The sequence below is a fragment of the Lactuca sativa genome, chromosome 7, assembly GCF_002870075.4.
Source record: "Lactuca sativa cultivar Salinas chromosome 7, Lsat_Salinas_v11, whole genome shotgun sequence".
In the NCBI taxonomy this organism is placed as follows: Eukaryota; Viridiplantae; Streptophyta; class Magnoliopsida; order Asterales; family Asteraceae; genus Lactuca; species Lactuca sativa.
In genome coordinates this window covers 196,453,796-196,471,957 of record NC_056629.2, presented here as the reverse complement: position 1 = coordinate 196,471,957, position 18,162 = coordinate 196,453,796, and the positions used below count along the sequence as shown (strand labels likewise).

General features: G+C 33.1%; 4 protein-coding genes and 1 non-coding gene across 5 annotated transcripts; 4 read left to right on the top strand and 1 right to left on the bottom strand.

Annotated features, from left to right (window-relative positions):
* The first annotated feature begins 1,251 nt into the window (after positions 1-1,251).
* LOC111877291 (uncharacterized) lies at positions 1,252-2,411 on the top strand. Its single transcript, XM_023873813.2, has 2 exons — positions 1,252-1,453; positions 2,073-2,411. The coding sequence occupies exons 1-2, from the start codon at positions 1,309-1,311 to the stop codon at positions 2,354-2,356; spliced, it is 429 nt and encodes a 142-aa protein (XP_023729581.1). The 5' UTR covers positions 1,252-1,308; the 3' UTR covers positions 2,357-2,411.
* A 620-nt stretch (positions 2,412-3,031) lies between these two features.
* LOC111877290 (probable folate-biopterin transporter 4) lies at positions 3,032-7,041 on the top strand. The gene is made up of 7 exons (XM_023873812.3): positions 3,032-3,291; positions 3,747-3,874; positions 3,961-4,182; positions 4,637-5,092; positions 5,624-5,821; positions 6,486-6,623; positions 6,704-7,041. Exons 1-7 carry the CDS (start codon positions 3,211-3,213, stop codon positions 6,963-6,965), a joined length of 1,485 nt encoding a protein of 494 aa, XP_023729580.1. The 5' UTR covers positions 3,032-3,210; the 3' UTR covers positions 6,966-7,041.
* A 3,172-nt stretch (positions 7,042-10,213) lies between these two features.
* LOC111877289 (ribosomal protein S1, mitochondrial) lies at positions 10,214-11,222 on the top strand. The gene has a single exon (XM_023873811.3). The coding sequence runs from the start codon at positions 10,350-10,352 to the stop codon at positions 10,962-10,964; it is 615 nt and encodes a 204-aa protein (XP_023729579.1). The 5' UTR covers positions 10,214-10,349; the 3' UTR covers positions 10,965-11,222.
* Positions 11,223-13,820: 2,598 nt separating this feature from the next.
* Positions 13,821-13,892, bottom strand: TRNAM-CAU (transfer RNA methionine (anticodon CAU)). The gene has a single exon. It is a non-coding gene; the product is annotated as a tRNA-Met (tRNA).
* A 70-nt stretch (positions 13,893-13,962) lies between these two features.
* Positions 13,963-16,403, top strand: LOC111877287 (vacuolar protein sorting-associated protein 22 homolog 1). The gene is made up of 7 exons (XM_023873810.3): positions 13,963-14,147; positions 14,240-14,350; positions 14,616-14,751; positions 15,010-15,164; positions 15,634-15,741; positions 15,951-16,040; positions 16,122-16,403. Exons 1-7 carry the CDS (start codon positions 14,097-14,099, stop codon positions 16,224-16,226), a joined length of 756 nt encoding a protein of 251 aa, XP_023729578.1. The 5' UTR covers positions 13,963-14,096; the 3' UTR covers positions 16,227-16,403.
* Positions 16,404-18,162: the final 1,759 nt, after the last annotated feature.

Below are 18,162 nucleotides of genomic sequence, written 5' to 3'. Positions count from 1 at the left end.
TTTGTTGTGAACAACACTATGGACAATGCAAATAGTGTATGGGTTCGAAAAATGATTCAAGTCATGGTTAGGTAATAGGAACATCCAAGTGTTGGAACCACGGTTTAAGTCATGGTTAGGTAATAGGGACATCCACGTAATCAACAAGGATTTCTCCATTCTTTATTTGGAGATTGAAAGATGATCATAGAGTTGTGAATGGATAATTTTGGAAAATCGATGGAGTTAACGAGGCTTGTGAGTGAGATTTTTGTTGTTGGGTTTGACGACACCGATAAAAACACACCGTGAGCCTAGAAGAGCATAAGAAAGAAGACATGGAATAGTACATATTAAATTAGATCATATAATATATATTAGTTTAAAGGTAATCTTCAGAAAAGTCAGAATATTTTTGTTTATTGGTAATAAATAACGAAAAAACCCTAAAATTTTGATTAATTAATGAAAAAGCCTCAAAATTTTGATTAATTAACGAAAAAAGACGAGATACCGGCTAAATCTGTGAAACCGGCCACGAAGGGTTAATCCGAAGTTTTAACCGGTAATCTGTCCTTTTTATAAACAAAATTTAATTTGGGATTAAATCGTAAACTGGCCTAAAATACTGAGATTTTTTCGCAGATTTCCCAAAAATATTTAAGGACCAAATGTATAAAAAAATAATAAGGATTAAATGTTTAAAAAATGAGAAATATACTCCTTTCGTCCCAAAATTATTGTCCACAGACAAAAAAACATACAGATTAAGAAAATCAATAATTAGTTTTGTTTTTTTGAGTAAAATGACTCCATTGCCCTTTTTTAAAATCAATGGGAAATGTGTATTTGTAATTATTATAGTTTACTTTATTAAATGTTAAGGGCAACATGGTAAAAATGTATATCTATTTTTGGTAGTGGACAATAATTTTGGGACAAACTAAAATAGTAAGGTGGACAATTATTTTGGGACGGAGGGAGTATTAACTTATTAAGTCATTTTTCTTGGCTAACCTGAAGTAAACGGTCAGGACTGAATGTATACAGTTTAACGAGTTAAAAAGATAAATATATACGAAAACAATGTCATTAACTAAATATATACAAATCAAAAAATATATTATCATTTTATTCCTATTAATAATTCATCAAGTCTAATGTTGTTTTCACTCCAGTCGGAACGCTACATAAACAAATGAAAGTGGGCCAGTAGTCTTACGGGCTGTAATCGGACCCAGGGTAACACCGACCGACAACCCGACCTTTCTACGAAGGTGTTGCTAGTTGCTACAAAGGAAATGAAGCCATGAAAGACCAAAATCAACAATGGGGAAGCTCTTCATTGCCGTCATTCTCTTTACATTTTTCACTGCGTGGACTGTAAAAGCTTGGACCGGCGAAATCCATGGCAGAGTTGTCTGCGATGTCTGTGCCGATGGTTCAGTTGGTCCTGAAGATCACGTCTTAGAAGGTCGGCATCAATCCCTTCTTAAACCCTATCAACTCTATCATATCTTCATTCACATACACTTTGTTACAATTTGTTTGATTTATTTTCTTGCAATCCTTTAAAATTGTTAGATTTAGTAGCCATGTAGTTCGAATTTTGCTTAATTTGTCGGTGCAAGACTGCAAGTTGAGTCGGTGTCAGTAGTTCGCTCATTGGTTACTTCAATAGTGCAAGCAATTTTACCTTGACTTTATTCAAGTCTAAAACATCTGTCTTGCTCCGTTAATTTCAATTGATTTTGAACCTCCTGCTTTCGAGGTCACAAAGTTTGTTTTCTGTGATTTATGTTACAAATTGTGGCCACCATTAACAACTGTATATTCGTGTAATGCAATTGCTAAGAGATAACATGTAAGAGACCTAATTATTCTGAATTTGGACTCCATTAATGTCACCTGAGTTGTCATTTGTAGCCATATTCTGATAGCTCAAGAGCATGTATCAAATATGATAGAGCATATCGAAATTAAACCCTAATAGATCTTCTACATGGAAATAATCTTTCTCAAAAATCTTATCTTTATACTGTCAGTCCTAACAGTCTTTTCAATGAAATAATGTTGTGATTGTGTGATTGTAGGCGCAGAAGTTGCGGTTCTTTGCATAACGAAATCAGGGGAAGTTTTAAATTACCAAGCGTTCACGAATTCAAAGGGAATATATACAGTGGCTGAAACTATGCCAGAAAGTGAACGTTGGGATGCTTGTTTGGCAAGACCTATTAGCAGTTTCCATGAACATTGCACTCATCTTGGAGATGGATTTTCTGGTGTAAAGTTTGGTTATAATCATGTATCTGGCTACTCTCATGCTGTTAGACCTTTTGTATATCGACACGCTAGTATTCCAATGTATTGTGCTTGAATGTATGAAGCGTATGATTATAGTATAATAAAATGGCACAAGTAGTTGTACTTAATGTGTAAAGTTTAAATGATAGATAGGATTATGGGAATGATTTTGGGAAGAAGAATGGAATCTACGAAAGAAATTGGAATATGAAGAAAATTGTTATATGTTAGTATGTTAGGCATTAGGTTGGTAAGAAATTGGGATGAGATTCTAATTAAAGTTGAATTAAAATTTCACTTTTAATTAACAGTTTTAATTTTAGTTATGTTGATATATATATGACTGAAGGTTTTTTTGGTCTTTTGAATGAATAATAGAATTGCATTCCTTCGACCCACTTTTAGGATCGGTGAAATTTTGTTCCATTTAACATGAAATATTTCTATTTTGTATCAAAATTCAAAGGGCATATGGCATAATAAATGGTAGTTGGAAAAATGTGAGAGTTAGTCGCTCTAAAGTAGTGTTAGTTTTTTCGCAAAAATATATTTTTGTACAAAAAATGCAATATTTTAAAATTTCATATTTTTTATTTAGAAATTAAGTTGAGATATTTTAATGGTTAAATTTTTTTTTTCTTAATTTCTTAATAATAAAAAATGGGACCCACAAACCTTTTACTTCAATATTTTTCAAACTACTGTTACTTTTGCAGTAGTAAATAAAGTGTCGAAAATTTGATAAAACAAATTAATTGACTTGTAACAGGTAGTCAATACCGAGACGTGATTGGTGGAGGTTTGGCGCAAAAGGGGGGGATAACCGAGGGCCCAAAGAAAACGGTTGGAAATGTAACGGGAAACGCTTTCTTCTCCGGTTTTCATCTCCGTTTATACAGATGAAAGTCCAGATTTCTCGAAACTAAAATGATAGCATGGATAAAACAGTTGGTGATCACATTCGGGGCTTCGTTTCTTTGGCTCGTTTGCTTGATTTACTTTACCCAGGTCTGATTTCAGTCTCATCCGCTTCTTTGTCGATTATGATTTCCCCAATTTAAATTACGATTAATGATGCATGGATTAAGGGTTTTAGCATGCTAATCCACTATCTTGGGTAGTTATTCAGAATCACAAACGTTAGATGCATAAAGTTGGGGATTCAACATAATTCCAATTCTGAAGGTTAAATGAAGGACATGTCAATTTTGACTTCGAAATTTAGTTCATTCGATTTTCATATTATGTTCATGTTTAAAAATTACCATAGATAATAGACCTTTTGAATAGCCAACGAACTCTTCTCAGGACATGCACAATGTAGGTCCACCCATGGTTTTTTCTCTTCGTGAAGCTCAAAAGTGTTATTTTCACACATGAATGGAATCAAGATATGAACCATTTGGTTTCTTATTTCTAGGTTTCTTATTTCTAATGGTTTCCATGATTTGTTATTCGATTAGGGTTTTAGATCTTTTGTATGGACAGCAGTTTCCTACCAGCTGAAAGACAAATTAAAGCTATCACCCTCAGCTTCTCAGTTCGTAACCTCCATATCATTTTTTCCATGGAGCATAAAACCAGTATACGGGTATTATTCTAATTGTTAAGCTTTCATTTGGTTAGTGTACTTTTTGAAAATCTTGTTTATTTATGGTTTGCGCATCTTGGGTGCAGAATTATATCAGATTGTATCCCAATAAATGGAAGGAAAAGGGTTCCTTATTTAGTCATTGCAACACTTCTCTCCCTCTTTTCATGGGCGATTCTTGGCTCACAGGAATCAACAAGAAATTCTCAACATCAACTCATGATCTTCTTGTTATTACAAAATCTGGGCTCTGCAATGGCAGATGTTGTCATTGATGCAATGATTGCAGAAGCAGCAAGGCGTGAAAAGTATGTTCCTTCTACTCACTCCATTTTCAAGGTACACTTTGACTTTTAGAAGTCAAAGTAACTTATAATATACTCCAGAATTGCCATAAAAACATCATGTTTCAAAGAAGAAGATGGTAGATATGAAAATTCATAACCGATTTTGAAAATTTTAAAGAGAAAAATGTTTAAATTTAACAAATTCCATATACAGTTGTAATTGAAAGGTAGTAGTTCTGATCTCAAAAACCAAATTATAAGACTATAGGGGCCCTTATGTAACACCCATCATCCCCCGTAAGTAAAACAGAGACAACACTAAAAGCTCTCTGATTGTGTGTAAATGACCATATTACCATTCCTATCATGTCAAAAAGACACAACACCTATAGCTCTCTAATTCCCGTATTTGTTCATTTAAAAGACCATATTACTCTTTTGACTAAATGACCATTTTGCCCTTGTGTTGATTCAGAGCTAAATACGCGGGGGACCTGCAATCAATATCATGGATGACAATGGCTCTAGGGGGAATATGTGGGAGTTTGTTTGGAGGATATGCACTAACTAATCTCCAAATGGGCAACATATTTTTACTTTTCTCATTTCTGCCAACCATACAGCTACTTTCATGTGGTTATGTGACAGAAAGCCCTATCAGTAGTTTAAATTTTACCGAGTTTCCTAGCTTTAATGCCTCTGAAATATATAGTGGGAGTGGACCAGATGAAGAAAGATCATCAAATGAGGCGCCTAAACCTGGTTCTTTGGTGAGAAAGAGGAGCCATAAAATCAGCAAGAAAAAATATTTAGAGTCAATTAAAGATCAGATGCCTGAAAAAGAAGGATCTCTGCCATTAAAATGGTTTTGGTCTTTGAAAGTGGCTGGTTATACTTTGTTTGAAGCTTTTCGACAGCCAATAATTTTAAGGTACAACTTGATAAACTCTCATACATAGCAATCTACTTTTGCTTCTTTTTCTGTTTTTCTTTTTTGGGTTGAACAAGAGTAAATGACCATTTCACCCTTCTGTATAGAAGTGATGCAGAATAAAAATGAACGTTCGTTTGAAAACGGTTTCAAAATCGAACTTGTTTAATGATGTAGACCGTTTCCTTTTTTGGACCAAATGGATCGTTTGAACAAGTGTTAATGACCACTTTACCCTTTTGTGTAGAAGGGATGCTGATTAAAAGAATGGCTGTTTGTACTTTGTTTTTGAGAACTATTACAAACTGAAACTGCTCTTTTGGAGGACCCCAATCCCAATCTCATTTCAGCACATGTTCATTTGTTACGAAAGCATACAAATAGAACCCACAAAAATGAAAATGTTGAATGATAAAAAAAGAACAAATATATAGTATATCGTTGTGGTATTAAATAATGATATGGTAATTTGTGTGATTAATTAATTGTATTTGTAGTTCTGATTTAGAAAATTGGGCAAACCAAAACCAGACCAATGGGTTGGTTTTTCCTATCACAGGTGACGATTCCTAATCTATCAACAGTGAAGTTCTATTACCAAACAGAAGTTCTGAATCTAGAACCTTCTTTTTTGGGCACTTCGCGTGTTATTGGCTGGATGGGCCTCATGTTTGGAACTTTCATTTACAACCGCTTTCTAAAGAAGATCAAGTTACGAAAACTTCTCACGTAAGTTCCTCTCTCTTAATACATTAACCCTCGTTTATTGCCTTAACTCATTATTATGTTCAGATTAAGTCAAACAAAACACCCATATATATAGATGCCTGTTTCTTTATGACTTAATCTTAACAAAATGACTTAATGGGTTAAACCAATAAACCTAACTTAATGCATTAGAACTGCTCTCATGCTAAAATTAATAAATATTGTGAAATTTGTTTTTTGGAATGTAAGGGTAAAATGGTCATTTAGTCATTTGGTCTAGAAAAGGAAAACTGACCTCATGTATACAACACTTTATCATTACCCCTTCAGTGACTCGATGGCAAAAATAAGAAAAGAAACCACCCCTTGTACACAAAGTCTGCTTCTTTTTTATTTGGGCCGAATAAACTGTCTGAATGTGAGTAATGACCATTTTACCCTTCCAACATATAGTTGTAGCCTGTCACTCTTGACACTTCATTGGTTTCTCGACTACATGTTACATTTCATAACGTATAACGAATCATCTGAATGACCATTTTACCCTTCGGACATGTTGTCTGTCACTATAGTATTGTATTGGTTTCTCGACTAAATGTTCCATTTCATAACAGTATAATTAACCATCTGAATGCGAGGGAGTAAATGACGATTTTACCCTTGGGGAATATACATATACTTGCAGGTTGTCTCATGTTATACTCTCTCTCACGACACTTCTAGACATAGCATTGGTTTCTAGACTAAATGTTGGGTTTGACATTTCGGATAAAGCAATGGTGTTGTTTGGATCTGCACTCTCTGATGCAATCCATCAATTCAAGTATGTTATGTAATGTAATGTGTTTAAATTCATTTGATTTGACTACAAGCTTTAGCCGTTGACTTTTTTGTTGACTGCAGGGTGATGCCTTTCCTGATTCTATCAGGCTACCTATGTCCACCTGGAATAGAAGGGACTCTATTTGCGCTCTTCATGTCTATAAGCAATTTTGGGTCCACTATAAGTTCCTTTTTTGGTGCTGGTTTGGCTTCGGTTCTAAACATCTCTTCGGGTTCCTTTCATAATCTTAGTTTTGGGATTGGGATTCAAGTCATTTGCACATATATACCAATTGTTTTCTTGTTTTTGATACCAAAGGATGCTACTGGGATGACAACATAATTCATAGATTACTTACTTTAGATGACTTGATTGTTAAATGGGATGGAGTATGGAATGAGAGGAGATAGTTTCAACACATCATTTTAAAACGAGTCAAATTTGGATATATTATTTTGTTCTTAACAATTCACATGGATAAAAATGGGTTAAAAGTTTACCATGGTAGAACTAAACATCCACAACCTCCAAAATTATTAGAATTAGAGCTAACTTGGGGTGCTATTTTATAAAATAAACCATCGTTTATAAGTTAAAGCGGGTTATAAGTCGAAACGAGTAACCTTTGATTTTTGTCAATAATTTAATATGTTAAATATTAGAGATACATGTTAGTGACCATCTGAAATATTGAGGTACGTGGAAGCAGCCAACATTTTGAATTTACCAAAATGACCACCATGTCATTTCGAAGCAATTTTAGACGAAAAGTATGTCATAACAAAAATACAATTGTTAATAAAAAAGCACATTTCGGATTTCAAACTAAACATTGCGGTCAGTAAAAAACTATTTCGAAATTTTGAAAACATATGTTTGTTTTTATTAAAATCTAACAAAAAATTAAATAACCATAGCAAAAGTGAAGTGTATTAAGATAGAAGGATGAAAGATGTCATTGAAATGAAATTACATTGATATAAGTATTTCGGATTTACAAAAGATAGAAAAAAAAAAGTGTTTAGTAAAAGTGGAAAAAAAATATCATTAATCAAATCCAAAATGCCATTTCATCATAAAATGATAAGTCATTTTGGTACTTGTCCTAAAGTTTGGTCGTGTTTTTTTTATAGTTTTGGTAATCATGTGGTTATTTTATAATTATAGTGTGTTAAATCATTAAAATGAATATATTTTATTTTTTATCACAAAATAACCATGTAAATCACTAAAAAAAAGGTTTGTGTATTTGTGAGGTACTTTTACCGACACAAAATGCAATTTGTCCAAAATAATAATAATAATAATAATGTCTCTGAATTTAGCCATTAATAATTAGACTAGAGGGAATGGTGCCAGAAAAAAATGCATTTTCTTCATTGTCACGTAGATGACACATCATTTTTTGACACAAAAGTGTGGTTTCATGCCACACACAAGTACTGGTGTCACACTCCTTTAATTATTTTTATTTTTAAATAAATAAAAATTTTAGTTTTAATTAAAAACAAAAGATTTCATTTATTAAAAACAAAAACCATTACATTACTTAAAAAAATAACATGATATTCCAAGTATCTCTATCCGAAGCAAGATGCAAAAATTTATCCATTTTATCTTTTTTGCCTTGCACATTCTCGTCAATTTCTTTCAAGTCATCCGATTCCGACTCTTTGCCCTTGCTTTTGCTTTCTGTTTTATCCCTCCCCATTAGTCGCGGGGGGGGGGGGGGGGGTGACACTTGACCGGGCTCATCATCTTTGAGGTCAAAACCAACACGAGCATCCGATGAAGTGTGATCGGATTCTGAAATTCTTGGATGTTTTGATCCACTATCAATGTATTTGTCGATTGTTTTTTATTTTGCCATCTTTTGTTGCCTTTGAGTAGATTCCAATCTTCAACAAAACTTGTAAATCTTCTTTTTGCTCCTTTTGGTAAATGTAAAAAACTTTCTCCATAATTACACTGTCACTTTCGCCGTTTTTCCATTGTCGTTTCATGTTGTTATACAAATCGTTAAAGGACATGACGTATTTGTTCATCTTTCCCCATTTTGAGTAGGCTTGATGTTTAAAACGATATGGTCGTAGGTTCATTCCTTTGTGAAACCTAGCTCTAATGCGCATCCAAAAACGATTATGTTTTCGGTCCCCTCCCGTCTTCACATCTTTTGAAATGTCGATCCATGATTGTGCTAATACTAACACTTCTTGAGGTCCCCACATTTTAGATTCCAAATTCTCTTTTCTTTTATTTCCTGGTTGAGAGGGTTGAGTTTGTGGAACAAGTTTTGGTTCGGATTCGGAAATGGGAGTTTGTGGTTGTGATTGTGTTTGCGGAACAAACTCCGGTTAAGAATCAAAATCAAAAGGATCAAAATTTGGGTCGAACGGTGGTTGTGTAGGGCGTTGTAGCTGTTGGATATGTTGCGGAAAATTGGGAAGCATACCGTCGTAGTGGTAGAAAGGAGGTGAATAAACCGGTTGATCCAGTAAAGGTATTGTAGTTGTGGTTTTTCAAGTGAGTGTTTTTTGATTGGTAGGAATTTTGGAGGATGACATTTTTGTAGGTTTTAGAATGAGAAAGATGGTAAAAAAAGATGTGTTTGTTAGTTATTTTGGTTTAATATGCTAATGTATTTATAGTGTTAGTAAAAAATATATAAAAAATTTTTAATTTAAAATTTTGACCATTTGCAACGGTAAGAAAGGTGGCCAATCAAAATCGTCCGTTAAGCGCTCCCTCCCACAACCGTAATGCGGCCTCAACCGCACCTCTATCGCACACAGGGGGTGGTGTTCCGTTCTACATGACACAAGGGTGCGGCCACTGCCGCAACCCACTCCCTAAAGTCTTAGCAAACATACTCTACTTCCGAGTGTTGTGTAAAATTCGTGAATATATAAAATAATGAGAAAAAAAATCATCTTTGTAAAGAAAAACCATGAATTAACTTACAAAATTCAATATCTAAAAGTTGATAAGATAAATATTTCTAAGTGACAAAATCTAGTTGAAATGGCTAAGGTGCGTGTTATAACATCTAGATCATAGGCTATGTTTGGCGTATCAGCCAAAAAGTTAGCTGTTAGTTGAAAAACCAGTTGATAGCTAAAAAGTTAGCTGATAGCTGAAAAGTTAGATGATAAAAAAATAACGTTTGGTAAAACTAGCTGAAAAGCTAGCTGAAATATATAAAATTACATAAGAGGACATGTAATAGTATGTATTTCTATAATTAATTAAGGGGTGTATATGAAAATTAAAAAAAAAAAAAAAAAAAAACTCTTAAAAAACTAGTCTAAGTAGCTTTTCAAAATGTAGCCTAAATAGCTTTTCAAAAACTAGTTTATAAGTTAGCTTATAAGCCACTTTTTGGCTTACCAAACACGACAATATAAAAAAGTTCGAAAAATAAACTAGCTTATCAGGTGGCTGTGACACGCTAAACAAAAACATAGTCTCAAACCGACAATTAAATATTATTAAAAAATAATCTCGCCGATTAGTGGCAAAATGATAATTTTATAATAAAATTAAAAAAATGTGATTATATTATATGGACAAAAAGTTCTCCGGTTTAGGCCCAAGTCCAATATGTTTGATTACAGGCTTTCCCTGTTCACGTCTGGCGAGTAAAAACCCTATCTCCGACTTTTACCTGTATTCGATCTCTTCGATCGATTTCACGATCATCGGAGGAAAACGAAGCAACTACTCAAGATGACGATCTACATGAATAGATTGTTTCGCAAATCGAATTCAAGTTTTCTTCTATCCAGTGGTAAGGCCCTAAAATCTGAAGTTTCACGATTCAAGGACGACATGTTCCTGGTAGATGCAGGAATTGGAACCCCGAAAATGACCATGCGAGACGAGCTTAGAGGAGTTCCGGGGAGTCATTCCGCAGCCAGGTTCGAGAATAAGGTTGGATTCATGGAGGCAACGGCCGGCGAATCTCTAATCAAAACACAGATCTTGGAGAGATTCTTCATGGATCTCGTCGCCGGTGAACCGGTGATGAAAGAGCGAGCTACGGCTAGGTTTAATGAGATGGCTGGCTCTACTGATGCAGTAGCTGGTGAACCGGCGATTCTTCTTCCACGAAGATTCACGCAGAATCAGGCTTGGATGGAACTGCAAAAGATCTGGCAATCGAATAAAAAGGTCAGAGGATTTATCATGGAGAAAGTTAAAGGTGGTTATTCGGTTGCAATCGCAGGTTACATCGCTTTTCTTCCATATCGTAGTCCGTTGATAGACAGACGAAAATTATCGAATGATAGATTCACCATTGAGACAATCAACTCGAAAAGGAAGAAAATTACAGTGTTTTAATGGCAGTAGTTCCTCTTTTACAATAAATCATCTTAGTTTATGGATGTTGTTTTTTGGGCTATTGTTCATCGACTCTGTGGTCCGTTTTACAAATTTGTTGTTAATTAACTTAGTGTTTAATCACTATAGCAAAATTTTCTTCAAAATTTCATGTGTAGGCCTTTGGTGGAAATGCTATTCTGTTAATTGTGGAATTCTGATATGAATTTTCTATTTAGATATATGAAAGGGCTCTTGAGCTTGAAAAAGATTTGAACTTTTGAAGTTTCATCAATGGCACGCATACATGTAAGTAAAGCTTTATGTTCATGCTTTCTCATGAAGATGTTTCTTGCTTTTATGATTGATTTCTTTCATTAATCATACTATGTCATGGCTCTATGATAATTGCAAATTAGATGTGGTAAACTGGTATTTCGTGAATGTCAATATTTATACACATATCACATTTTGATTTATCACGTTCTTTGACTAATACACAAATGTTTAAGTGGTAAACCTATTACCGAATGTTGAAACTACAAATGTTGCAATGTGTTAAAAACGAAGCGCGACTTTCATGATCATAGGCTCCATGTTTTGTTATTACCGAATGCAGTTGCTTCTAAATGCTGACATGACAATTTCCGATGTGTAGATGGTTAAGTGGCCATTTCTTTCGTTATTAAAGTAAAAATAAACCCATCTTTGTGTTCTTTTTCATCATCTTTATCAAAAATCAAGAAAAAAAAGGTGATGAAGAATTTAGGGTTTTTGTTCGTGTTTCCAACCAAGAAATAGAAGATGAAGATAGATCAATAAATGATAAAATAGATTTTGTATGTTATTTGCATTTAACAACAAAAACCCTATTGAAGTAATAAAAGAAACACAGCTTCAAGGAACACTAAACTCATACTTCTATATGCTGTTCTCTAAACTATGTGTTTTTGGTCATTCAGCCTTCCAGTTCTTATAGTTCTTTATTTTGTTTTAAACTCATTTAGTGTTTTATTCCGACCTCAAACAACAAATTTACAAAGATTAAACCCTAAACCCTAAGCAAATTCGACATGTAATAACTTGGTTGACACGACGTCACAAAAATTAAACGGGTAAGGTTAGAGTTAAGTTTTTTTAACCTGACACTGACATAACACAAGTTTTCTATGTCTACTCTCAATCCAATATTCTGTTTTTGCAATCTATGGCTCTTTTTATTTGCTACCAAATAATTTCACTAAAATGTTTGTTCTTGATAAAAAAAATCATGATTTTTGTAAAAATGTTAACAATTTCGTAGTATGAAGAATAACATCATAGTACACGGATCAAATTTTGCAGTACTAGGAAAAGGACATAGTATATGAGAAAACGATCACTTAGTCCTTATTTCTTGGCCTTTAACCCTCATTTCATAGTGGGAAATTCGAAACATAAAAGCAACATCGTATATAGACAAAAATGCATTTTGCAGTGGCTACATCATTGTGAAATGTATGGTTATAGTTGTAATAGGTGAAATTTTTGGTTAACATATGGTTAAGGAAATTGGCTTTCTTAACCATTTCTTCGTATTAACTAGTTTCTTTAATAAAGTTTATGCAGTTGCAAAAATTATGTTGAGAATGCTTTTGCATTTTCGTGTTCTTATTCTTGTTTTTGGTGGTTAGTAAGAAGATGTATTAAGAAACATTTTTATTTCCTCGTCTTTTTCCCAGCTTCATCTTCAAAACTATTAAGAAACGAGAACAAGATATGAAAAATTAATGCATATATTTTGACTAACTTGTTGATGTATAGGGATGAAGATGATAATTTTATATATTGGCGACACAATTCAATTGGATTAGCTAGTTTTGTTGTTTGATCTTGGGATTTGGAAAAATCTATCGCTATTTTGTGCCTTTTAATTTTAACTTTTTGGTTTATATGTCTGTGTGTTTCTTTAACCCTAGGATTGAAAAGCTGACTTAGTAGTTGACACACCAAAGCATTACCTAGTCAACTGACATATCTACATGATTATCCACATCAACAATAGCATACTAAGCATTTGCAAGCAAAAAAAAACTTGCAAAACATCGACAACCCACCCAATCAATGATCAAGCGGTTTTGGAGCGTTACCCCATCGAGAAAGCAGAAAATTATGTTTTAGGGTTTGAATTTTTAGCGTTTAGTTTTGGATGTTTGATTGATTTGAATGAAAGCAAAAACTTATGTAATAGGGTTTGAATATTTAGTTTTAGTTTTGGATGTTTGATGGATTCAAATTTTGTTTAGAGTTTTTTAACTTTTTATCCTATTTTATGATGGTGGTGGAGGTGAAGAACAACCAAAGATATAGATAATCAGTTATCTAATTAAAATAATAAAAATAACGACTATAATTTTTGCATAATAATACTATTTGGATGCCATTAGAGCAATATGGATAATTTTTACCAACACGTAGAATAGCAACTTAAATTTTCAATCGGATTAGTAGATTAAAAGTGAATAACATAGTTCAATAAAACGAAATTAAATGTCTAATACCATATTATTATCAACCAAAAATTTTGAACTGCAAAAATGATACGTAGTATTTCATTTTTTTAAATTTTTTAAAAAATGTAAAAAACATCTTCGTTAATATTTTATTATTTTTAGTCGTTCAATGGTAAACTTTGTAAATTTAGTGCAAAATGTACATAAATGTGCAGATGCTTGAAAATTTTGAACTGCAAAATGATACGTAATATTTCATCATCTTTAAATTAAAAAAAAATGTAAAAAAGATCCTGGTTGATATTTTATTATTTTTGTCGTTAAAATGGTAAACCTTATAAATTTAGTGCAAAAACAAAAATAACAATAAGGAAGCCTCTCTGATTATCAGAGCCAGGTTTCGATCCTGGGACCTGTGGGTTATGGGCCCACCACGCTTCCGCTGCGCCACTCTGATTGTTGATGTTTGGTTGTAACTATATTTTAATAATCGTTGTTCAACAAAAAACAAAGAGCGAATGAAAGTATGAAACATCTGTCCACTGAATGCTAGCCGGTGAATCTGTCAACGTCTTCATCGACTAACAAGAATCTCTAAAAAGCAAGTGAAAGCATAATCGAAGATTTATCGGAGATTGTAGATTCATTGTATTATTGAACCATGAGACGGAGACCAGGAATCGGTGGTTTACAGACTGCCGCTGCTGCTAGGGTTCGTATCAATTTCCCTTATTTCATACTTGCATACAAATTCGAATTGATGTATAATTTGATTATACTTTTTTCTTTAAAACGATGCATCAGGATCAATATCGATTACTCGGAGAAAATGTAGCCAAGTTAAGAACCGATCTTATGAAAGAGCAGCTTTCCACTTTTCGTTCTCAATTAGAAGACTTTGCTCGCAAACACAAGGTTCTCAATCGATTATCTACTTTTTCCCTACATTTTCTGAATAATCTAATCGCTTATTTATATTTGGTCAGATTGCATTTTCAAGAAATTTTTTATTCTGAGTTCATCCAACTAAAAGCATTGATTTTTATGGATAGTTTTTAATTGGATGATATTAGTGACAGATGCTTCCTAATGCGAAGAAAACTGAACAGCATTTATAATAATATAAGCCCAAATACTGTGAATTTTTCTGATAGTTGATACTCTCTTATGCTAAGTGCAGAATGACATTCGCAAGAACCCTGTTTTCAGATCACAATTCCATGAGATGTGTGCAAAAGTAGGAGTAGACCCATTAGCATCAAATAAAGGTTTCTGGGCTGAGCTCTTAGGGATTGGTGATTTCTATTATGAACTTGGTAGGTGTTTGCTTTTAGCTCATATGTTTTGCTTTAAAATGACACCATTGATGTTTATATCTTTACTTATGTGATTATGTCTTTTCCATATTAAGTGTTGTCTTGATAAATGATGTTTAAAGCCTTATTTCCCTGACTTTTTCTATTAAGATTTTATTTCTGCATTAAGTCAAAAATAAACTCTCATATATAGCTTATTGGATTAAGTTATGTCCCAATTAAGCAAATAAGAAATAACATCTTATATGGTTTTATCAGGGGTACAAATTGTGGATATATGCTTGGCTACTAGACCCCATAATGGTGGTTTAATCAACTTGGAGGAACTCTGCAAGATTTTAAGTCAGAGGCGAAAGGGTGCTCGTGAGGCAGTGTCTGAAGATGATTGCTTACGTGCTATTAGTAAACTTAAGGTATGGTGTTTTTCTGTTTTATAAAATTCATTAGATTGTGTTGATAAATGTTCTTAAATTGTCATTGACCTGATCTGGTGATGAAATTTGAGGTATATGTTCTGATTATAGTTGAATGATTTATTGTTAGTTTTTATGATCTGTGTGATTAGGAGCTATGACTATAGATTTCCCATATTGAGGGCATGTTGATGTATGTTTTCATAAAGTGTTGTATTCATAAATACTGTTTCTTTTCTTAACTAATAAACTGTTTGAAAAGGAGTAAATGACCATTTTACCCTTCTATTTAGAAATGGCATAAACATAAACAAGATTTCAAATGTTGTGGCTATCCTAAACTTGTTACCTTAATTGATTGTAATGGCTAATATACGATGGTTTTTTTTCCTTGTTGATGGTTGTTGCTATCCTAAACCTTTGTTATCTTAATTATAAATCTTTTAAAAATATTATACTATTATTTCAGGTATTAGGGAGTGGATTTGAAGTGATTACTGTTGGAAAAAGAAAGCTTGTTCGTTCTGTCCCAACTGAATTAAAGAAAGATCACAATGAAATTCTAGAGTTGTCCCAGGTTCGCTTTATTGCTTCTAAATGACCATTTTACCCTTGAGAAATGACATATATATAAACAAGACTACATTTGGGAAGTGAAAAGAAAATGTTTAAGACAAATTTTAAAAAGCTGGGACTTAATGAGGAAATCCTTATAAGTTATTTCCTTTTTTTTTCTGTGTTAAATCGTTCTTTCTGATAAAAATATATGATTTGATGCTTTTTTAGGCTCAAGGTTTTGTGACAGTTGAAGAAGTAGAGAGACGTTTATCATGGTCCACTGGTCGTGCCACTGATGCCCTTGAAACTTTATTGGATGTGAGTGCTTTTATTTTCATTATTATAATTAATAATATGTATTTATCTCATCATGTGAGGTTTTACTAAATTTATGTGTAGGAGGGGCTTGCGATGATTGATGATGGTCATAGAGATGGCAAAAGACGATATTGGTTTCCTTGTGTCTCTTCTGTCTCTTCCTTTGTGTCATCTGAGACTCTTTGATTTTGTACTATTCAGAGTTCAAAGAAAAAAAAGAAAAAGGGCAACTTTGTAATTTCTTTTGTGTTTAATGATTTGAAAATATTCAGTGTACAATACACAAAGTAATGTAACAAATCATCATATCATCATATATGGATAGTGGGGAAGATTATAACAATCTGCCTTTCTTTTGTTTGAGACCTGCAATGATTTTTCTTTTTTTCTTTTTAAGATTTTCCGAGGTAAAATGACATGGCTTCATTTTCAGCATGTTTCGTTTTTATAAGATTTAAAATTTTCAATTGTTCTTGTTTTTCTATATAAAAAGTCGTGTGGAATAATTACTTTTCAAGGTGGTAAAAGTTGCTAGACAATACTAAGTCGCTCGACTAGCTGGGGATCCGAAATTGTAAATCAATTAATTTTTAAATAAATAAATATGCCTAATATCATTAACAAAGAAAATAAATATGACTAATATCATAACAAAATAAGTTAATGACTAATATACTAGTAATACTTACTCAACTAGCTTTTATTAAGATAAAACTTTTTTAATATGCTTAAAATTCATGAGCTTCGACAACTTTCCAAGAAATAACAACAAATTAGTAAAATGACCCGTGAAAATCTAGGGGGCATTTGATTTCTTTTTAACCAGATTTCTGCAGATTGCCACATGCAAAAATATGTGTTTTAGCGAACAACCAATTGCAAAAATTCGAGTCATGCGAAAATCTGTCTATTTTTTCTGGAAAAAAACATGTATTGTTATATCCAGTTGACTGCGAAAATCAAAGTCCATACTACGAAAATCTATAGAGTGTACTGGATGGTTATTTTCTAAGATGTTATCCGCTTAAAAAAAACTCTTTCTACCTTTTTATGACCGATGTTGTTAGCCAAATTTACAATCTTTTTTGGTTTGATTTTGTTAGAATAGCTCGGCACCTTACACTGTCTGATTTTCTTTTTTATCTCTCTGATTGTGTTCACAAAAATTTCAATATTTTTTTTGTTGATATCTGATTTTGTTAGAAAAATGCACCGCCTTACCTTGTTTGATTTTGTGCATATGAGGTTGTACTACTTTGGCATTTTGCTTTAGGATTTGGATATCTTTCCAGGATGGAAGATGGTTGACCAGATGTTTGACCCATGGCCGGTCCAAATGGTGGGCAACCTGGGCGACCGCCCAGGGCCCACGTCTCCAAGGGGCCCAAATTTTATGGGCTATGTAGTGTATATTATTAAAAAAAATTATTACCTAAATGATTTTTAGGACGTAAGGTTGGTTTAAACTCAAATTAGCTCAAAAGATAAACAATTTGGCTTGCTTGTTATTGTTAATTGAACACGTTTATACCGAAGAATAAATGATATTTTTTTAATCTTTGAGGGTTTTTTTTTTTTTTTTTTTTTTTTTCATCCCGGGCCTCATATACTTTTGGACCGGCCCTGGTTTGACCAATGGCTGACGTGGAAAGGAAAGGATGCTAGAGATGGATGGATGATAATTGGGCATACCGTCCACCCTAAAGATAATATAACAAAAGGCAAACCGCTATGTTCATGTTCATGAATCAAGGAATGTATAATATCTATGCTTAACTTCGTTACACTCTTATTAACCTATTTTATAATGTTAGAATAAAAATGCACCACCTTAAGTTAACTTGCAGTCAACCACACATCTTTAATTTAACAGAAATTAAAATATCATTTAACACAATTTTTTAAACAAGGATTCAGTGTAGCAGTAGTACGCATACCCGAGAGGAGTGGGAAGAAAGGCACACTTACGGAGGATGATTATATAACTAATTTTCATCTTTTTCTTTCCAAAAAAAATCTAGGGACACTGTTAGTTTCCCTTTTCTTTCATTTTTTTTACTACTAGGGACATAACGTTAGATACAAAAAAACAAAAAAGTATATATATTAAGAGAAAATTTTA

What these genes read in the sequence shown, in the direction of transcription:
- LOC111877290 (XM_023873812.3), top strand. Translation starts at nt 3,211, where the DNA reads ATGATAGCATGGATAAAACAGTTGGTGATCACATTCGGGGCTTCGTTT. An exon ending in AGCATAAAACCAGTATACGG is followed by an intron (nt 3,875 to 3,960) that starts GTATTATTCTAA and finishes TCTTGGGTGCAG; the next exon opens with AATTATATCAGATTGTATCC. An exon ending in CGACAGCCAATAATTTTAAG is followed by an intron (nt 5,093 to 5,623) that starts GTACAACTTGAT and finishes AACCAAAACCAG; the next exon opens with ACCAATGGGTTGGTTTTTCC.
- LOC111877287 (XM_023873810.3), top strand. Translation starts at nt 14,097, where the DNA reads ATGAGACGGAGACCAGGAATCGGTGGTTTACAGACTGCCGCTGCTGCT. An exon ending in ACTTTGCTCGCAAACACAAG is followed by an intron (nt 14,351 to 14,615) that starts GTTCTCAATCGA and finishes TGCTAAGTGCAG; the next exon opens with AATGACATTCGCAAGAACCC. An exon ending in TGATTTCTATTATGAACTTG is followed by an intron (nt 14,752 to 15,009) that starts GTAGGTGTTTGC and finishes TGGTTTTATCAG; the next exon opens with GGGTACAAATTGTGGATATA.
- LOC111877289 (XM_023873811.3), top strand. Translation starts at nt 10,350, where the DNA reads ATGACGATCTACATGAATAGATTGTTTCGCAAATCGAATTCAAGTTTT.
- LOC111877291 (XM_023873813.2), top strand. Translation starts at nt 1,309, where the DNA reads ATGGGGAAGCTCTTCATTGCCGTCATTCTCTTTACATTTTTCACTGCG. An exon ending in TGAAGATCACGTCTTAGAAG is followed by an intron (nt 1,454 to 2,072) that starts GTCGGCATCAAT and finishes GTGTGATTGTAG; the next exon opens with GCGCAGAAGTTGCGGTTCTT.